This window comes from Crocodylus siamensis, chromosome 6 (genome assembly GCF_052110815.1).
Source record: "Crocodylus siamensis isolate JL-2025a chromosome 6, ASM5211081v1, whole genome shotgun sequence".
NCBI lineage: Eukaryota > Metazoa > Chordata > Crocodylia > Crocodylidae > Crocodylus > Crocodylus siamensis.
The window spans coordinates 5100408-5119314 of record NC_143400.1 but is presented as its reverse complement, the minus strand read 5'-3'; the positions used below and the strand labels follow the sequence as shown (position 1 = coordinate 5119314).

At 57.8% G+C, this 18907-nt stretch overlaps 2 protein-coding genes across 5 annotated transcripts in view; both read right to left on the bottom strand.

The window, feature by feature from the left end:
* Positions 1–53: 53 nt before the first annotated feature.
* Positions 54–8850, bottom strand: SMARCD1 (SWI/SNF related BAF chromatin remodeling complex subunit D1). Its single transcript, XM_090053500.1, has 13 exons — positions 8668–8850; positions 8396–8583; positions 6886–6928; positions 6671–6793; positions 6354–6476; positions 5824–5940; positions 4469–4570; positions 4229–4390; positions 4021–4118; positions 3357–3492; positions 2596–2718; positions 2243–2344; positions 54–1667 (listed from the first exon to the last, which is right to left on the bottom strand). The coding sequence occupies exons 1-13, from the start codon at positions 8833–8835 to the stop codon at positions 1614–1616; spliced, it is 1539 nt and encodes a 512-aa protein (XP_089909626.1). The 5' UTR covers positions 8836–8850; the 3' UTR covers positions 54–1613.
* A 5212-nt stretch (positions 8851–14062) lies between these two features.
* Positions 14063–18907, bottom strand: part of ASIC1 (acid sensing ion channel subunit 1) — a 62357-nt gene continuing 57512 nt past the window's right edge. For all 4 annotated transcript variants that reach the window (XM_090051470.1, XM_090051469.1, XM_090051467.1 and 1 more), the window contains 7 exons: positions 18419–18569; positions 18022–18078; positions 16881–17034; positions 16543–16634; positions 15473–15552; positions 14793–14897; positions 14063–14574 (listed from right to left, as the gene is read on the bottom strand). In XM_090051470.1, coding sequence (XP_089907596.1) covers positions 14470–14574; positions 14793–14897; positions 15473–15552; positions 16543–16634; positions 16881–17034; positions 18022–18078; positions 18419–18569 — 744 coding nt within the window. In that variant the 3' untranslated portion in view covers positions 14063–14469. The remainder of the gene's footprint in view (positions 14575–14792; positions 14898–15472; positions 15553–16542; positions 16635–16880; positions 17035–18021; positions 18079–18418; positions 18570–18907) is intronic.

Genomic DNA, 18907 nt, shown 5'->3' with positions numbered 1-18907 from the left:
CCCCGCACAAAGGAGGGAGAGCAGCTTCCTTCCTTCACAGGAGGCTTTTATTACAACTGGGTGACGGCTACGAGGACACGGTACAAAAAAAATTTGGTCCATGAAAAAAAACATAATGTTCAGTTAATAAAAACAGTAATTTTGCAACAGCTGCACTTGCCTCTGCAGTATCCGGTGCCCTCCGTGTGCACATGCCCAGAGGCACCGACAGCTACTGCATCAACACTGGCGCTGCAGCCCTAGTGCCACGGAAGAGGGCGCAGGGGAGAGGAAGGGTCGAGTCTATTACTCACATACACGTAGTTACACAGACACAGGGGCTAGGGCCACCCAGGCTCCCAGATTGGCAGCAGCCTCCCAGCCATGCCAAGGCAGGGTGTGCGCGCAAAAGGGGTGTCAGCATCACGGTTCTGCAGCTATCTCCCAGAGTGCGACCGACCTCTGAGTCCACTTGCTTCACTGTCCCATATTCAGATCCAGGTCAAAGAAAGCCACTCCCTTACACCCTGCCACACAGTCCTGAAAGCGAGGCTGAAGCATGGCACTAATTCACCCCCCAAAGAGACAGCAGGGTGATCATGTCTCAAGTGGAAAAAACCAGTTTGCACATTCCTGACTCATCACCAGCCCTGCACCCAGAGGGCAGGAGGCTGCAGGAGACCTGTCTCACCGTGACAGAGACTTCTGCTAGTTATGGGCCTGGGACATGACTAGGGGAGTAGTCTGCCCCAGACTCCTGGCTCTGCGTGGAGCAGCACGTTTCTCCAACAGGCTGTGGTGCAGGATTCCTGTCTCTGTCAAAGGAGTGACCCTACTGCTCCTGCGAAGCCCAGCTACACCATGAGAACTGTAGCTGCAGCAGGGAGAACAAGTGGCCACTTCACGCTGCACATCAGCAAAGCCCTGGGGGTGCAAAGCCACACTTCTCCACTGCTTCTCCATCCCTGGCTGTGCCAACATCGTCTCATCCCACAGGCTTGCGGAAGCCTGGTGAGAAACAAGGAGGGAAGCGAGACATCCAGGGATGGACATGATGGTAGAGAATAGCTTCTACCTAGTCCAGAAAAACTTCCTCAAGAGGGCTGTCCTACAAGGAAGCCCAGTACAGGGAGGAAGCACTGTCCACCTGCTTCAGGGCATGTCACAGGCAAGGAAGGGAATGGCTACAGATCTTCTGTCTGTATGGCAGATAGTGCTGCCCTGCCAAGAGGGATTCCAGCCCCTTGTTCTCTTGTGTGCAGTAACTAGATCCCAGCTTAGGGGGAAAAGGGCCAGGATGAGTTTCTGAACTCAAGAGAAAGTTGAGTCCACATCCATTCTGGATACCAGGGATATTACAGGCAACCGGTACATAGGGTTTGACCCTTGGGAGCTCTGGGATTGACCCAGCAAGTCAGGAAGGAAACCAGGTAGAAGCGTGTGATCCTCTGAGCTGCCTGCTCGCCACTTCCTCAGAGGGTTCTGGAGCCGCTCCAGCAGGGACTGTGCGAGGGTGGGTCGTGGCTGCAGGTCTCTGTGCTGGCGTGGGGTTGTGTGGGCCCTAACAGTGAACTGCAGTGCTCAGTCTCCACAAGTAACTGCAGTGCCTTCTGGTTGACGAGGAGTGGGGCTGCCTATGTGTTACGGATTCCTAGGGCCTGCTCCAGCTCCTGCCGTCTCTGCTGCACCTGTAGAAGCAGCCAAGGTCCCAGCATTAATACATTTGCAGCCCACAAGAGGCTAGACGGGAGTGAAACTGAATGCACAGGCCAACAGTCAGCACACACCCACTGGGGAGGGACTGCCTCTCCTCGCTGCTGCACCGCACAAAGGGGCTAGGGAGCAAGGAAGCTCCTCCATCCTGGCAAAGCCCAGAGCTAGGGAACAAGCTAGGACTGAAGACAGAAAGGAACATGGGTGTAATTAGTGAACACAACTGAGAATCACATGGGGAAAACCTGTCCCACCTCTGCCAGACCTGCCTTTGATCAGAATCAGCGCTGAACCCAACCACAGCTTGACAGAGATTCTCCAGCTCCGCCGCTTATTTACCAGCATGAAGAGACCACCCACAACGTAGAAGCTTCAGGTCAGCAGCAAGTAAGGACTCCACATCCAAGCCACACAGGCCAAGAGTGAGGAAGTATTAATGCCAGACCAGAGAGAGGCACTGGAGAGAGATGCATTAATCTCAAAGTGCTCAGCTTTACCAAGCAGTGGCAGCCTCCACCAGCTGGGGAGGGATCTGTTTGTGAAAACTCACCTTGGAGTAGAAGTATCTGCACACAGCTTCCTGAGCCCACGGCTGGAAGTAGAACTCAGCTCTACGCTCCTCTTCTGGATTTCCAACGACATCGGTCATGGTCTGGGGACAGGAAGGAGAGCAGCTCAGAGCCTAAGAACAGCCTGAAATATGCACACTTCCTTCCCTAAGTACCCCAATAGGTACAGCTCCTTCAGCAGGACTTGGCCAACACTATCAGGTTTAAAACCTCCTACTCCATCCCAATTCTAGCCTTAGCTGCAGAGCTGCAAACTGTACAGCTGTACTTCCACACACAGGCAACCAGAGAAGTCTTTATTTGCCTTTCATACAAGAGGAAAAACGATTTTTACCTTTAGATCCCGGCATTGTGACTGAAGCCAGTCATTGATAAAGCCTTGGGGGTCCCGGGCAAAGCTGAGCATGAACTCCCGCTGGGTCTTCAGCTGGTTAATGGTTTCTATTGTTTCATGGATCTATGAGAGAAGTGTAGCAATGGGATATTGTTGAACCAGGGAGCACAAAAGAGACCCAAAAGAGAGAGAAGCACTAAGGGGGCCAGTAAGTCAAAATGAAAATTACCACATCTCCTGGTTGATACAAACTCGTCCAACTGCCCCACCCACCCTCCCTGTATTAACAGGGCTCAGTAACACCCCAAGATTCAGATTCAGGATATATCTGTAAAACTTTACTCTGATGCGGCATCCAACATTTCCTTGGGGCTAACGCTACCAGTAGGGCTGACAACCTCCATAAGGTAGCTACAGATTTCTGCCACAGTTTAAACCAAGGCACATGGCAATGAAGTGACACGCTTGAGATCTCAAGCGGAAAAGCGGCAAGGAGAACCCAGAACATGGCTCCCAGCCCCCTGCTTCTTTAAGGACTGAACCAATTCCCCTCTGACCACTTGTTTCCAAACTTTTCTCAGTAAAGCCAGCGTTATCTGATTCAAGGTGTATAAATGGTGCTGCCCTCTACCAGACACCAACACCTATAAAGCTGCGAGGACAAACCCATTTTGAAAGCTACAAGGAGAGTCTCGTCAGACCCAGTGTCTGCATTTCCACGCCACAACGGAGAAAGACAGAGGCACAGAATCCAGCTGTACCTTGTTATCCAGAGCAGCGATTTCCTGCTGACTGGCTGTGGATAGCAGGAAAGAATTCATCTGGGTTTTCAGGGTATCATCCACTTCCACATCAATGTCGTAGCAAGCTGTTTTCTTCTGGTCATTTGGGTCAACACTGGGGACATCACAGCAAGAACCAGAATAAGTGAGAAGCTGAGAGCAGCATTTTATTAAAGGTCATAACAGCATGTGGCTTACACCCTCCAGGTATACGGGTAGGGACAACTAGGGCTGGTGTTTGCACTGTGCTGGCTTATTGTATCTGAAGAAAAACATCAACTGATGCACTGAGAACAGTTCCAGCTCCAGAAATGCATAGGCTGCTTTGCAGCACTGGGGACTGGGTGCTTGCTCTGGGTATAGTTGTTCAGAGATGATGCATTATTCTGGGGGCACTCCCGGGGCACAGTGTAAGGGAAGAGAGGAAGTTTTTTGGAAGGGACTTGACGCCTGAGTGCAGAACCTTGTGAAATGGGAAAAAGCAGCTGCTCCCTAAACACTTGGCAGAGTGAATAAAGCATGAACAGGTGCACAAAGAGAAACGGTACTGGGAATTAAACCACAACATCCGATATTTCCCCCATACAATTTTATGCATCCTCCCGTCTCTCCAGAAACATTGCCCTGGGCAAGCCGGTCTCACCTGATCACATGGTTAATGATAATTGGCTCTGGAGGCATAAGCAAAGCATGCAGCCTTTGGGGGATCTCTGAGAACTTCATTCGTTGAGACTCAAATATCTGCAACAGAGAGAAAGCTGGAGGTGGGAAATATGCAGCTTGGAGAATCACAAGAGCCAAAAGGCATGAACTTCCCCAGGCTCCCTGCCCCAGCCATGGGGCACCTTTACCTGCTGGAGGTACTTGTCACAGATGACATACTCCCGTTCATGGGGGTCCTGCAGTTTGTGGGTCTTGATATACTGCCACAGTGCCTGAATGATCACTGGGCGGGTCTGGGTGTGTATCCCCAAGAGACGAGCCAGGCGAGGGTCCAGCTTGAACTGTGGAGGCTGAGACAAAAAGCATGACAGAGATGAGAAGATGAGGGCTCCCCCCTGCCCTGAGCTGCATTGTGTCAGCCTGCCTACCTGGTAGTCCAGCATCAGGAGGACAGTGCAGCGCACGTTCACATCACCGGGCCTCTTCACCTGGAAGCCATCTGTCTCCTGGGTAGTAGCAGTCCTGTGCCACTGCAATAACCAAACCAGGGAGACAGTTTGACTTGTGGACATACACTGCTAGGTGGCTCCCTTTACCCCCACTGCCTGACTTTGGGTGATCTCTGCCATGTGCACTGCATTTGGCCAGAGAGCACTGAGACCACTCCGACATTCTTTCTGAAAGGAGCACAAAACCCTAGCTTTGGGGCTTAGAAAGTCCACCAGAAAAGCAAACAGATAACCAATCTGCTCAGCCTATCTTACAAGATGGGGACTGAAAGAGCTTGGCTTGTTTGTTCTTGCAAAACAAATGCCAAGTGGAAATATGACTGCTACAAATGTAGCAGGAGACAAAAACGCTATTTAACCTAAGAACAAATGGGCATAAACTGGCCATGAATAAATGTAGACAGGAATTGAGAAAGCTGTAAAATCAATTGGTCGGTTAACCAATCAATCCACTGACAGAACAATCAATTGGTTTGGAACAGCCTTCCACCAGGAGCAGAGGGGGCAAACAAGACTAATGGCTGTAAGATGGAACGTGATACAACTTTGTGCCCAACACAGCAGGAGAGTGAACAGTGGCAAGGAGCCCTTCCAGCCCTGTGTTCAGAGGTAAACTGTGCACAGAAATCCCTCAGGACCAAGACCCTCAGTGGTAACAGTCGGGCAGGACATACTCTGCTGCCTTCCCCAAGTTATCAGCCTTACTCAGAGTATGGAGAAAAGAAGGACAGGCACTTATGCTGTTATGCAACAGCTGCTCGTATGGACCACAGACATCATCTACTGCCTGCGCTGTTACAGATCTGAGGCTGCAGAGCCAGACAGCTAGAACTGAGAACACACATACACGACTGCCATGCGAGTGCTCCATGATCCTGCAGCATCATGCTTTGTAGCTCAGCACTTCTCACACTCCAGAGGCACTCTGATATTCTAATAATGATTTGTAGTTCAAAGAGAAGCTACCTTTTATCTCAAGATTTAAAGAGATTCATAAATTATGAAAGCTGCAGACCTAAAAAATTCATTCTCTTCCGCAACAGGCACCAGCTCCCACTCAAGATTTAACTCAGCATCCTTCCCATTTCATAAACGTTAACAACTTGTCCCAAACTCACCACAAACCAGCAGCACAGTTGGGATCAACCTCTCGAGTTCCTGGCTCACACCTTTGTGCCAGCCCCTAGATAAAACCACATTGCCCAGGAACAAGACACGTACCTCCCCACTGCCAACATTGCAGCCCTCCTTCAGGGACAGTAAGGACAGCTCACCTCCACCAAGTGATTGTCTGGGCCATACAGGTCTTTATCCAGCTCGATGACCAGAGACTTAAAGAAGGATGAAAACTTCCTTTTCTGTTTGGTGGCATCATATTTGGACAGAGCTGACTGCAGCAGCACAGAAGAGGAAGAGTGTCATGGCAGCCCACCCCAGCCATTGAGCATACATAACAGGGCTGATGAAGATGAAGCCCACAGATCACTTGCCTCTTTACCGTGTGTTTTATCCCTTTCCCCATTAATCTGCCTTAGAAACATCCCTATCCACAGGCTGGAGAACCAGGCATGGCTCTCTTACCCTTACTCTCCCCCGACTGATTTCTGTTTCATTCTTCCTGAACACCAAGGAGGCCCCTAGTTACAGCCTCAACCAAGAGCTGGTCTGCCCTTGCAAGTCCAAACCTTTTAAATCACAACCCACTAGCAAGGGACTCCCATCTTATGCCCACTCAACCCACATTATCCAGACACTAATGCACCTCCTTTGGCCTCCCAAAAGGAGCTGCAGCTCTCGCACTCACATCCTCTAGCAGACGTCCTTCCACCCTGAGCTCCCATGAGGCAACAGTCCCCTCACCATCCTCTGCATCCGACTTGGCCGGATTGAAAGTGTTGGAAATGAAGATGCGAAGCTTTCGTTTTTGCTAAGAAAGTATCAGCAAAACATTAATGGCAAAACCCTAAACGTTAAATGCCAATAGCCCCGTCTCCATGCCATGCCCGCAACCAAGACGCTTTCCCTCTGCCTTTCACCTCCCCAGCACGATGCCATGTAAACTAATCCCACGTCTGGGCAAGACAAAGGGTGTAAGCCACTCTGGCCATTCTCCTCCTCTACCTTAATGGGTCGTTTCAAGGCCTCCTGGATATCCAACCGTTTCCTCATGATCGTCTGGTCCAGTTTCCTTTCAAATGCCAGCAGATCCATGTAGGCCTGAGATTCGGGTACCAGCTCACGAATCTGTAGCAAAGCACAAGCCAGTCAAACACACCAGCCACGGTCAGCCTCAAACTGCTCAGAGCTTGGAGACTGCAAGCACGTGCCACACTCACCCTCTGAGGTAGAATTTTGTCAGCCATTTTCTTCTTCTTAGCGCTGCGTAAAAAGACACACATGCATTAGGGTGGCAACCTCTTTGCCCCTCAGACCAGAAGGGGCTTTACCCTCAGACCTACAACTGTGTTGTGAGAAGCTCTGGGTTGTCCTTGGCCCTGGTTTCCCCAGTGCAGCTGTTATACTGTCAGCCCACGCATACAGCCCCTAGCCACGGTGGGGCTGGCACTCCACTCCGGCAGAGCAAGCTCTGCAGCACTGAGACCCCCCCCAATTCTCTGAACACCTCCAGTCTCTCAGGGGCTATGCTGAGTTGGGGCAGTATTTTACTTTGGTACAAAGCCACTCTGCACTCTTGATTTAACATCAATTTAGAACTTGTAGTCGATCCTTTTTTTAACCGACAGATAATGCTTGGGCTGCCACCTCTCACCAAGGCACAATGACTGCTATGAAATTAAAAGAAAAAAGCCCAACCAACCCAGAGCTGCCCGTGCTGCACCATCTGCATACCATTATTTCTACCTAGTTCAGGGGTGAATACAGCCCATGGGCCGCATCCGGCCCATCAGACCATTCTAGCTGGCCCGCAGGTCCCCTAAAAAAAAATTTTAGAAAAGTAATATTAATCTGCTCCTGGCTGTCTGTCAAAGATGACAGGAGCCAGGGGCAGTAGGACCCAGGGGGAGCCATTGGCAGAATTACACAGCAGCAGCACCAAGTCCTACCTACCCTGAGCCCCAGCCGGAAGGGGCTTCTGGCTTCAGACCATTCCTGCCTCCCTGCGCCCAGGGAGATACAGATAAGGAGAAAGGGGGGAGAGGACTGCAGGCAATCGCCCCAATCCTCAGGGTCACCAGAGACTCCTGGTGGCAAAGGTATGGGGTTAGGACTTCTGGTCCCAATGTAGCAGCCAGGGAGTGGGGCACCTATCACAGTACTGACAGCCCGGCAAAACTCGAAGAGCGGTCCTCCGTCTGAAATAGCTGCCCGCCGCCTCCCACCGACACAGCCGCACGACGGACCCCCGCCCAGCCGCAGCCCGGGCAGGCGAGCGCTGCTCCCACCCGACGGCGCTGCGCGCCCCGACGAGCGCGGGCACACGGGTCGGCGCTCCGCGAGAGCTGGGGGTGCCCCGCGAGCGCGGGCACACGGGTCGGCGCTCCGCGAGAGCTGGGGGTGCCCCGCGAGCGCGGGCACACGGGTCGGCGCTCCGCGAGAGCTGGGGGTGCCCCGCGAGCGCGGGCACACGGGTCGGCGCTCCGCGAGAGCTGGGGGTGCCCCGCGAGCGCGGGCACACGGGTCGGCGCTCCGCGAGAGCTGGGGGTGCCCCGCGAGCGCGGGCACACGGGTCGGCGCTCCGCGAGAGCTGGGGGTGCCCCGCGAGCGCGGGCACACGGGTCGGCGCTCCGCGAGAGCTGGGGGTGCCCCGCGAGCGCGGGCACACGGGTCGGCGCTCCGCGAGAGCTGGGGGTGCCCCCCCGCGAGCGGGCGCTGCGGGGCCCTTACTTGTGGTTGCGGTTCTGCACGGCCTGCTGCTGCACCTGCTGGATCTGCTGCGGCGCCGGCCGCTTGCGCGCCTGGTCCAGACCGGCCTGGGCCATGCCGGGCCGCACCGCCGGGCTCCCGCCGTAGCCGGGCGGGCCCATGGACGGGCCCTGCGGCGTCAGGCGGCTGCCCGGCAGCAGGCCCGGGCGCTGCGGAGACAAACACACGGGCCGGTCGGTGGCGGGCCCACGCGCGGCCCCGCCCGGCTCGGCCCCCCCGGGCCCCCCCCATACCGGGTAGGCGGCCCCCGGCAGCGGGGAGCGGTAAAGGCCCTGGCCCGGGGCCGGCCCCATGCGCACGGGGGGCCCCGGCGCGCCCGGCCCCAGCGCCCCGGCCCCCGCGGCCGCCCCGCCGCCGCCGCCGCTCGGAGCCACGGCCTGGAAGCCCGCCCGCGCCGCCATCTTGTGCCGCACAAAGGGGGCGGCGGGAGAGGCGCCGCGCCGGAAGCGGAAGCTGACCATAGAGCGCGGCGCCGGGGTGGGGCTAGAGCGCCCCGGGGGCAGCGGCGCGCGCCCTCTGGCGGGGCGGGGGGCTGGGCTGGCCTCAGTGGCGGCGGAAGGAGCAATGGGTCCAGGTGGCTGAGGACAGACCGGAGCAGGCTGCCCCGCTCCTTGCAGGCGTTTCAGGCCAGGCAGAGGAAGGTCTGGCTGGGCTGGTGCCACCCAGCCCTCGCTGTCTGCGGCGTAAGGGCGAAAGGAGGAGCACCCCTTGTGCGCTGGCCCCGGAGACTGCAGGGCCACGGCCCTTCGAGGCAGAGGCAGGCAAGAGCCACGCTGCCGGGGCCAGCTGCCTGACTGCCCCGGGTCCGCACCACGTCCAGCGAGGGGCCGGGACCCTGCAGGAACGGCCCGGTGCGTCCCGCCGGTGGGCTGCTCTGAAACGGTCCCCAGGCCCGCGGCGCCGCCCCGCCTCCTGGCCGCATCAGGCCCAAGGTCACCCCATCTCTGGCAGGGGCTGGCACCGCTGGCTCAGTCTCGGCGGGAGAAGGGAGAAGGGAGAAGGCCCCTGTGAGCAGGGTGCTGTCCCACCGCCTGCAGGGCCCCAGCACGGGTTCTCCCTGCCAGCCCCGTCAGTCCAAAGCCACCTGTTCTTCCCCGACCGACCTCCCCGGAGAAGCACAGGAGCCCTCGCCGTCATCCAAGTCTCCCCTGGATGAGACCGGCTCTGGGCTGCCGAGCCCCCTCAGTGCCCGGGGGGTCCCGTGGGGCTGTGCGGGACGCCCGAGTCCTACGGGCGCAGGCCGTGCAGCGCAGGTGGAAGCGGGTGCTGTTTGGCGATTTAGGGGCAGGGCGCACACCCGCAACCCCCTTCCTCACCATTACACCTTGCCAGTGAGCTGAGCTCACTCCCCCGACCTGAACGCAAAAGAAATGTAGACCTTGGATGACTCTTTGCAGCGTGCTCCAGACTGTAGGAATAGGCAGAGCCGAAGGCCAGCTCCACACCCTCCTGAACCCAGGCGGTGCTGGGGCCCGTGGCCACCGGGAACGGGACTTGGTGCTGGGCAGTCGCCTTCCTCCTTGTGTGTGGGCGGACACTGCGTCCTGGCACCACACTGCTCCAGGCCGTGGGTCTGGGCACATTTGTTCCTGTCCTGCTAACTGGTCCCCATAGCTGCAGGGACATTGTTTTTCCAGCCGTATTGCTCCTGACAAGGGGTCGAGTGGTTTTCTGCCGTCCACCTGCTCGGAGGCAGCAGTGTCCATGGCTATAGATTCATAGATGTTAGGGGCTGGACGGGACCGTGCAGATCATGGGGTCCAGCCCCCGGCACTAGGCAGGAAGACAACTGGGGTTAGGTGACCCCAGTGGGGTGACTGTCCAGTCTCCTCTGGAAAACCTCCAGGGTAGGTGACTGCACCACCTCTGGAGGGAGTTTATTCCACAGTCTGGACACCTGGGCTGTGAAGGAGTTTTTCCTGCTATTAAGCCTGAAATGGCTTTCCAGGAGTTTGTACCCATTGGCCCTGTCTTCCCCAGGGGTGCCCTCATGAACAGTTGTTCACCGAGCTCCCGATGCACTCCTCTGATATAGCAATAAGCCGCTATCAAGTCACCTCTCCACCTTTTCTTCTGCAGGCTTAAGAGGCCCAAGTCCCTCAGCCTCTCCTCATATGGCTTGCCTTGCAAGTCCCTGATCATACGGGTGCCTCTTCTCTGGACCCTCTCAAGTTTTTCCACACCCTTATTTACGTGTGGCGCCGCACTGTGACAGTGACAGTGGGCTGCGGGGCCACGGCCAGTGACGGTGACTGGTTTCCCCACAGCAGCCCAGGCAGGAGGTACGTCTCTGTGCTGCGCCCTGCCCTTGCACTTGCCCAGCCCGCAGGCCCTTGCCCAGCGCAGGTCCCTCTCGCCTCACAACCCAGGTTCCAGCTCTGTGCTGAAATGCTGAGATGAGCTGGAGGCAGGTAGCGGTCAGCTGTATTCTTCGTACCGCCAGGGACTGTGCACAAAGGCACGGTGCACCCTTGCTGCAGCACTTGCCGACAGCTTGCGTGCCACGGCCGCGCCAGTCCTCAGACCGCTGCGGTAGCCCCAGGAGCGGGTGCGATCCTCTCCTCTCATTGCTGTGCCTGCCAGCTGCTCTGAGCACTCGGGGTTTGCTTCATGGCTGGCTCCAGTTAATTTAGGTCCATTAACTCCTTTCAGAGGATGTTGCTTCTACCTAAACAAAAAACCCCTCTTCCTGGCCAGCCCAGCACCAGCCCGGCCCAACAGAAGTGGGTCACAAGCATAGTTTAAATGCACTGCTCTTTGTTGTAGAGAAACACACGGCTGAAAAGGCTTTTGGGCAGAGCTCTTGTTTATGTTCCAGTCTGCACAGTACACTCGGTCCTGCATGCACAAGGGCTACTAAGTCAGACAAGTGAGACAGGCTCTTTCTTCAACGTCAGGTTCTTGCCCCAAACCTACAGCAGTAAAAGGCTTGTGGGCTCACGCTCAGGCAAATCAACAATGGGCAAAGTGTGTTTCCTACACGCTTGAAAACAGACTGCTTTTGCTCAAACCTCCCCAATCGCTGACTCGCTGCCAGAGGAGAAAGCCGGTAAATAGCTGAAAAGATGTCCCTTGGACTGGAAATGCTTCCAGCAGCCCCTCCTTTGGGACCCCCTGATCCAAGTGAGCTGTTACAAAAGGACGCCTGGAGTCTCCAGGACTCTCACAATCTAAGCATGTACTTAAGGCAGGGCCGGAGCTTGTTCTCACATCACGTCCTCGCTCCACAGCTGTCTGAGAAGTCCACCTCAGCCCTGCAGGGAGCCCAGCCTGTTTGCAGTGCCTACCCGCCCCTGGGAGATTGATTCCTGCAGCCCAGCAAGAGAGAAGAAGGCTGTCTTCATGATTTATACCATCCTTTATATCATTGCTAAGAGTAGCAGGTTTGATGTACAATGCATCTGTCATCTTATTGTGCTTCCTATGAAAATGTGTGTACATAGTACAGATACCAGAGATAATTCAACACTTTATACACTTGAAGGCATTCAGAGATCGGTAACAGAAAATGGCACAATATCAAGGCCTAAATGCTACTGGATGAGTATCTACACTGATATGGCGCATATAGAGGTATATATATATATATATGTACATATATATATATAGTAATATATATTATATATAAGAAATATAAAATGAGGATGATCATAATAAAAACAGACAAACAAATAAAAAATGGTATGCCTCAACAGGTGAGCATCGAGGTCAAATCCAAGCCCCATCTTTAAAAGCTTTAGAGAGAGAGAGAGAGAGCGAGAGAAAACAAAACCAAAAAATAAAATGAAAAGCAACAAAACTGCAAGAAAGATCCATAAGAAAATTTATGGACATGGCCGACCCATTTGTCTTCAGGTGACTGCAGGATACAAAGGACTGACCCCCCCCAGTTCCTAATTTTGGTCAGGACATGGAAATAACAACAATAAAAGTAAAAGAAAGATTAAAAAAATAATAATCATCATTAAAAAAAAGACTTATTGCAAAAGCTCTTAAAGATAAGTAGCACTTTAGCCCGGCAGGGCCGTTGCTGAACATGGGGCAGAGCTGGACAGGGCTGGAGCCCAGCGTCGGGGGGCGACAGGAAGGCTTTTTCATTGACCGTGGAACAAAACAATTGAGGTTTCCTGGACCGGCAACCCCCGTGGTTGTGACAAACGGCTGCAGCCCAGCAGCCTGGGGTGGGTCTGGAAGGAGCGGTGGTCTATGGAGGGGGCCTGGCTCCCTGAGCACCTCCCCCCCCGAGGGCAGCCGGCTAGCAGAGGCCCCGGGGGACCCGGACCCAGGACAGCTGCTGGCCACTTGCCCAAGCCCTGTGTTTCCAGGAGCAGCTGCTGCCCAGGGGGAGCCCAGCTGCAGGGATGGGGCGGGTGCCCGCCCCCTCCCCAGAGCAAAGAGCCCTGTACCTCAACACGCCCCTCCTGCGGTAAGATACTTGGTGTGGGGAGGGCGGCTGAGGCCCGGGCTGGGGTGTGCGCGTAGCACCTGCCCTGCCCAAAGCTGCTGCCCCGGGCGCTTGGCTCAGTCCAGGGTGCCAGCGCTCCCGGCCGCAGGCGCTCCTGGCTCCAGACTCGCTGATCCAGGAGCATGGTGGGCTTGTGCGTGGCCTGGCGGAAGGGGCGCTAAGCCCCATACCCCCCGGGGGACGAGGATCTGGGCAGGCACCTGCCAGCACGTGGCTGCCCTGGGAAAGCTGGGCCTTGTGGGGGGCGGGGGGGGTCACACCTGTGTCCGGCTGGTCCAGGGGCTGAGGGGCAGCCTGGGAGCAGCTGGGCTGAGAGGCCATGCTACTGGGCAAGCTTCCCCCGGACCACCACTGCCTGCGCGGTAACGGGCATCCCGGGGATGTGGTCAGGCCCCACATCCCCTGCCCACCCAATGCGCTCGCCCCCATGCGGGTGGCTCGTCAGGCAGGGGAGAGGCCCCTTTCGCAGCAACTTCCCATCCACCTGGGGACTGCTTGGGGGCAGAGCGGCTTGAGGCCCCTCGGGTTCTTTGGAAAGTCCTCCTCCACCCCTGGGGCCAGCCACAGTGGAGGCCGGGAGGGGGCCTCAACCCTCTACATCGTGGATGCTTTAGGAAAGGGGGCTGGGGACAGAGACCTCAGAGGGCTGGGGCAGGGCAGCTCATGGGGATGATGGCGATCGGAGGACTAGAGCTACACTAGCTCACGGAGGGAGCTGGCGTGACCTTGCCTCAGCTCACAGCACCGTGCACGGGTGCACTGGAGGACAGCGGGCGTGCTGGGCACAGGGCAGAGCCCTTCCTATGGCGGCAGGCTCCCGAGGACCCTAGACTCAGCGAGACAGTGAGATGCGCTGGGGCTGTGCCCAGGAGGCCGCAGAGGCGCTCGGGGGTCAGCTCTCGCCACCCTCTTCCACCTGCCCCAGGGATGACAACCTGGAGCATCCTGCCGAAGCAGGGGGGACCCAGCCCAGCACACACGGGGGCTGCCTCCTGGGTGGGAGCAAGCAGAGGGACCAGGTTCCCTACACCCGACCTTGCCTCCCAGGGCTCCCCGTGGCAGCAGGATGGAAGGGAAAGCAGGCAGACAGATGGATGGGTGGGGAAGGGCGAGGGTCTCCTCCCCCCGGTGCCGTCGCAGCCACAGAGCTGACTCCTCCTGGCTTCTGGGTTCCTTGCTCTCTTTAGTTAAAAACGAAGGGGGAGGCGAGGGCAGGAGCGGGACAAGGCCTGGGCCCAGCCCGGCATGCGGTAGCTCCCCGCAGGGCGCCGAGGAAGAGACGCCCCCAGTGTCGCGGCACGGCACGGCATGTAGCTGGGCTGGCATGTCCGAGTCTCTAAACTAGGGGTGGGGAGGGGAGCAGCTGCTGTGGAGTCCGTATCCAGGGTCAGAAACCAACCCAACACAACCATCTGCTGCCTGGCCCAGCACCGAGGCCATCATTCTTGTCCGTGTCCCACCGTGGCTAGGAGCAAGGTCCCTAGGTGTGTCCCCTCCGCTGACGCTCCCGGGGAGAGGGGCAGCTCTCCAGAGGGCTTTGGTAGTGTTGGTTGTACATCCAGACGTCGAGTCAGCAGGTGAAGTCCTCAAAAGTGCCCCGGGCTGAGTGATGAGGTAGGATGTTGGCTGCGTACGTCATGCCCGCCGGGTGGCCCCTTATGCTCTCGCAGGGGTTCTGGGCACAGGGGAGAGGCAAGTTAGGAGCAGTCAGTCGCTGCGTGTGGAGACAATCCCAAATGCCCCAGCAATGGCAATGCGAGCACTGCTAGAGAGGGACAGGTCCTTAGAGGGGCAGCCCTTTAATGCCCTGATGCCCCCACTACGTGGGCATCGGAGGGTGGGGGCTAACTCTGGCCAGGCCCAGGGCACTGGGGTGGGGTGCCGAGTACTCACGTGGCGCTTCACATCATCCATGCTCAGAGCAACGCCCTGGTCCGCGTTGTTCCTTCTGTGGTTCTTTCGGCACTTGCCCCGGCGACACAGCTTGTGCTTTATAACCTGGGGGCAGCAAGAGCATCTGTTGGCGGAGACAGTCCCTCTGGACACGAACAGCCCTGTGCTCTTCAAAGCTGGGGAAGGGCCAGGTCGCCAGCGATGGGACGTCTGTGACGGGAAACGCTCAGGCCAGATCCTGCTTCCAGCAGGGGATGCAGCGTGACTCCACGTCCTGCACACGTGCTGGGAGGGCTGAGAGCACAACCCCACAGCACCAGGGTCTAGGTAGGAAGGGTGGGATAAAAGTATGGGGGGGAGGGGGTCTTCACAGGAGGAATTTGGGTCCATAAGGATTGGAAGAGGAGCCCAAGCCTGGCAGAGGCCCAGGGAGTGGCAAAGGAGAAAAACCCAGGCTGACGTGACGGGGCTGGAGGGTAAGACCAGGCCAAGAGCAGCCGGCAGGCAAGGGACGTGGAGTGGGGGAGCAGCTGCTCTCGGCAAGGCAGGTTCTGGGCAGGCAGGTTGGCAGGGAGGGGACCTCTGGGGAGCGCTCCGCTGCACGGCAGGGAAGGGGGCTTCATCCCCCCGCTGCTGACCAGGCTCCAAAGCCAAGGAGAAGGGAGAGCGAGGCAACTCACCTCATACACATAATCAACCAGCTCTAGCACAGTCAGGATACTGGCCCCAATAAACAGCCCCATCTGCCCACCAATGTCACCTGCAGAGGAGAGGGGACGAGAGGCAGTCAGGGGGGGAGCAGCAGGCTCTGCTCCCTGGGGCGGGTGACAGCAGGGATGGAAGCAGAGAAGGAGAAAAGAAAGGAGGTGGGAGGGAGGAGGCGGCAGCTGCACCTGTTGTAGTGACTCATTTGCCTGCAGCAACAGGCCAGATCCCTCTGCCGTTAGTTCACGCTAATCTTGTTAGCGCCTGCCTGTGATGGGCATCCGTGCAAGGCCAATGCCTGGTAAGATCAGCTGGGGACTGTGGGCCTGACCCTAGAGAAGTCAGCGGGGGGGGCATGTGCCCCAGAAGAGGCAAGCCAGGACGGCCTGTGACCCACTGTAGACAGGGACTGTGCCCCGGGGGGTGGGTGGACACCACCTATCTTGGGAACTTCCACTCCCGGAGGTGCAGCACAGGTCCCCGCAAGCTGCTGCGACTGCACGTGCACATCTCACCCAACTGCCTGTCCTTTATCTGCAGCTCTCTGCCAGGCTCAGCTCCAGCCCTCAGCCTCCCCATGGCTCACCCACTGCTCCACAGGCCTTGGTGGTCCTCAGCTCAGGCTGAGGCTGGGCGCCCAGGTGACACAGGCGTGACTCGGCGACCTTGCCCCACGAGCTCCCCCCGAGCCCAAACCTCGACTGCGCCGCACAGATGGAGCGGATGAAGCCACCGGCATTTTCTAGATCCTTTCTTCAAAAAGCCCAAGTGCCTGGAGGCTGACGAGGGAGGCTGGTGCGAGCAGGCATGGCTTCTGCTGCTGCCGAGCAGGCTGGTGGGTCACGCTGCTCACAGCACTAGGGTCCCCAACTGCCCTCCCTGCCCCAGATCTCGTGCTCCCCACGGCCAGGCAGGAGGGAGGGCCCGTAGGCCTGAGAGGCCGCCTAGGACCCCCGCTGAATGGACCCTCAGCACACGCCAGGCTAGCACTGCTCAGGAATAAGTGTCTCCCCCTGAGCATGGCCGCCAGCACCTGCAGACTCACCCAGCAAGCCAGCCACCTCGTAGGCTTTCTTCTGCTCGATGGTCTCGTAGTTCAGGGCTTCAAAGAAGATGTCCAGCACCAGGATGTTCTCTCTGCAAGAGAGGGGTGAGAGGGGCGTCAGAGCTGCACACATCAGCATGGGGTGTGCAAGCAAAGACCCCAGCAGGGCCCAAGGCTAGGGAGGCGGGGGCTCAGTCAGCACCAAGCCCCCTGCAGCTCTGAAGACAGGGTGGGCACCTGCCAGAGGAGTCGGTGGGAGGCAAAGCCCTTCTGGCCTGGGCACCCCTCAGCTCTGCCCACACAACCAGCCCCTGCCTTTCCTTCTCCCCCCAGCGCACCCGATGTACTGTTCTGACTTGTTGTACTTCTTGGCCAGGTACTTCGCCGAGGCCTTGCTGGGAATCTTCACCATGGACAGCTCCTTGCCGTAGCGGGTCACGTTGCAGGGCATCTCACAGATGCAGTAATTGTTGTCCTTCTCCACCAGGAAATCTGGAAGCAGGAGATCAGAGCGGATCAAACCAGACTCTACTAGGGCCGCGGGGCTGTTTGCAACCCTCAGGCCAGCACCCCTCGGGATGACGACTGACCTGGGGCACTCACGGAAGTGACTCAAACTACAGAAACTGTCACCAGCTGCCAACCGTGCGGATACAAGGAGAGGAAGGGGCGGCGATCGGTGACGGAGGAGGGCGGAGGTGGGAAACACGGCACAGAAGGTCATGAAACAAAGTGCTTCATAAAAGCGTGCCTGCAGGTCAGGAGGGGTGAAAGTCAAGGGGTACTGGGGGCTGCTGTGGCCGAGTCCCTACCGCTGCCTGCCACGGGCAAGGCTCTGCCACGATCCAGGTGGCAATGGGGTTGCTGGCAGGACTGGCAACAGGGGTTGTTGGGTCTTTTCCCTCTCTTCGGGGGCTCGTGCAGATAAAAGGATCAGAGTCTACTGCAGCTGCCTGCTTGTGGAGCTATTCCTTTGGCTTATGCTTTTGGCGGTGATAAGACAAGGCTCGCATCCCAAGGAAGGCCATGGCAGGAGCACAGACAGCATCAGGCTGGGGACCAGGGAGGCCCCTTGGATATAACTAGAGCTTCTTCAGCCAATATGGCTTGGTGACATTGTTATGCTGTGGACAGTAAGACCCATCTAACACACGGAGTGCAGATCAGGACGCGGCTACAGCTCAGGGCTTCCTCCCCCGCGACATGCGGCCGAGGCGCTCGGGCCCCAGAGGTGCCTGGGCAAAGGCCCAGGTCAGAACAGGACGGACCCCATGCCGAGGCTACTTGCACCTTCCTGGCATGTAGTGAGGGTGGAGATGCTGCAGGGAGGTGCAACTTAAGCAGGGCTGAGGACAGCTTCCAAGGGAGCTTCATCCACCCTCCAGCTGCTGCGAGGGGCTTTCCTCACCCCGGCAGGAGCCGCGCACCTGTCTCCGGGCCAGAGGCCAAACCTGCAAGGGGGCGGCAGGGCAGCCTCACCTAGGGCCGGGTCGGCGCACTCCTTGTACTGCTCGGGGGTGCAGTAGGGAGCATCGCCTGCAGAAAGAGAGAAAGAGCAACACCTCAGCAAGGCCTGTGCACCAGGACACGATCCCAGTGGACCCAATCCAGGGAGCAGGGGAGATGCTGGGCTGCACGAACCATGGTCTGATCTGCCTGGGACAGGGATATTGGCCCCTCACCAGCATCCCCAGCAGGGCTTCAGACCCTGAGCGGTGGGCTGTATGAACTCCCCACCCGAGGACATGCCTGCCTCATGCTTTATCATTTTGGCAGGGGGGCGAAGGTGGCGCCCTGGTCCAAAGTGGCTCTCCTTAGCTCCCTGCTGGGCGGCTCCGGAGCTGCCTGCACTCCCCACCAGCCCTCCGGGGCTCACCAGGCATATGCACCATGCGGCAGTTGCAGTTCTCCACCAGGTAGCGGGTCTCGCAGTCGATGCGACAGGCCGTGATGCTGTAGGTATCGAAGAACTCGGAATCGCCAGTGATGGCCTTGCAGTCGCCCCAGGGAGGGGGCAGGTAGATAAGCTGGGGGTCAAGAACAGGAGGCATGAGGACAGGAGCAGCACCCCGGGAGCAAGCGAAGAGCCCGCCAGCCGCAGGCCTTTGGGCCTGAGGAAACCCCACGGCAGGTCGCTGCCTTCACTGGCTGGATGAGGACACTGTTTGAGGCTGCACGTGGGGCAGCAGCAAGCCTGGGCTACCACTTGGGAGTCCTGGCCCTCAGCCCGACTCCAGTGACTAGACCCAGAGGCTGTTTCTGGCCCCAGAATCACGGTCCAATCCTGCCAGGCTCCGGCTCTGCTGCAGGACTTTCCTCCTCCCCTGGCCATACACAGCGTGGGGGTGGTTTTCTGCTCTGCAAA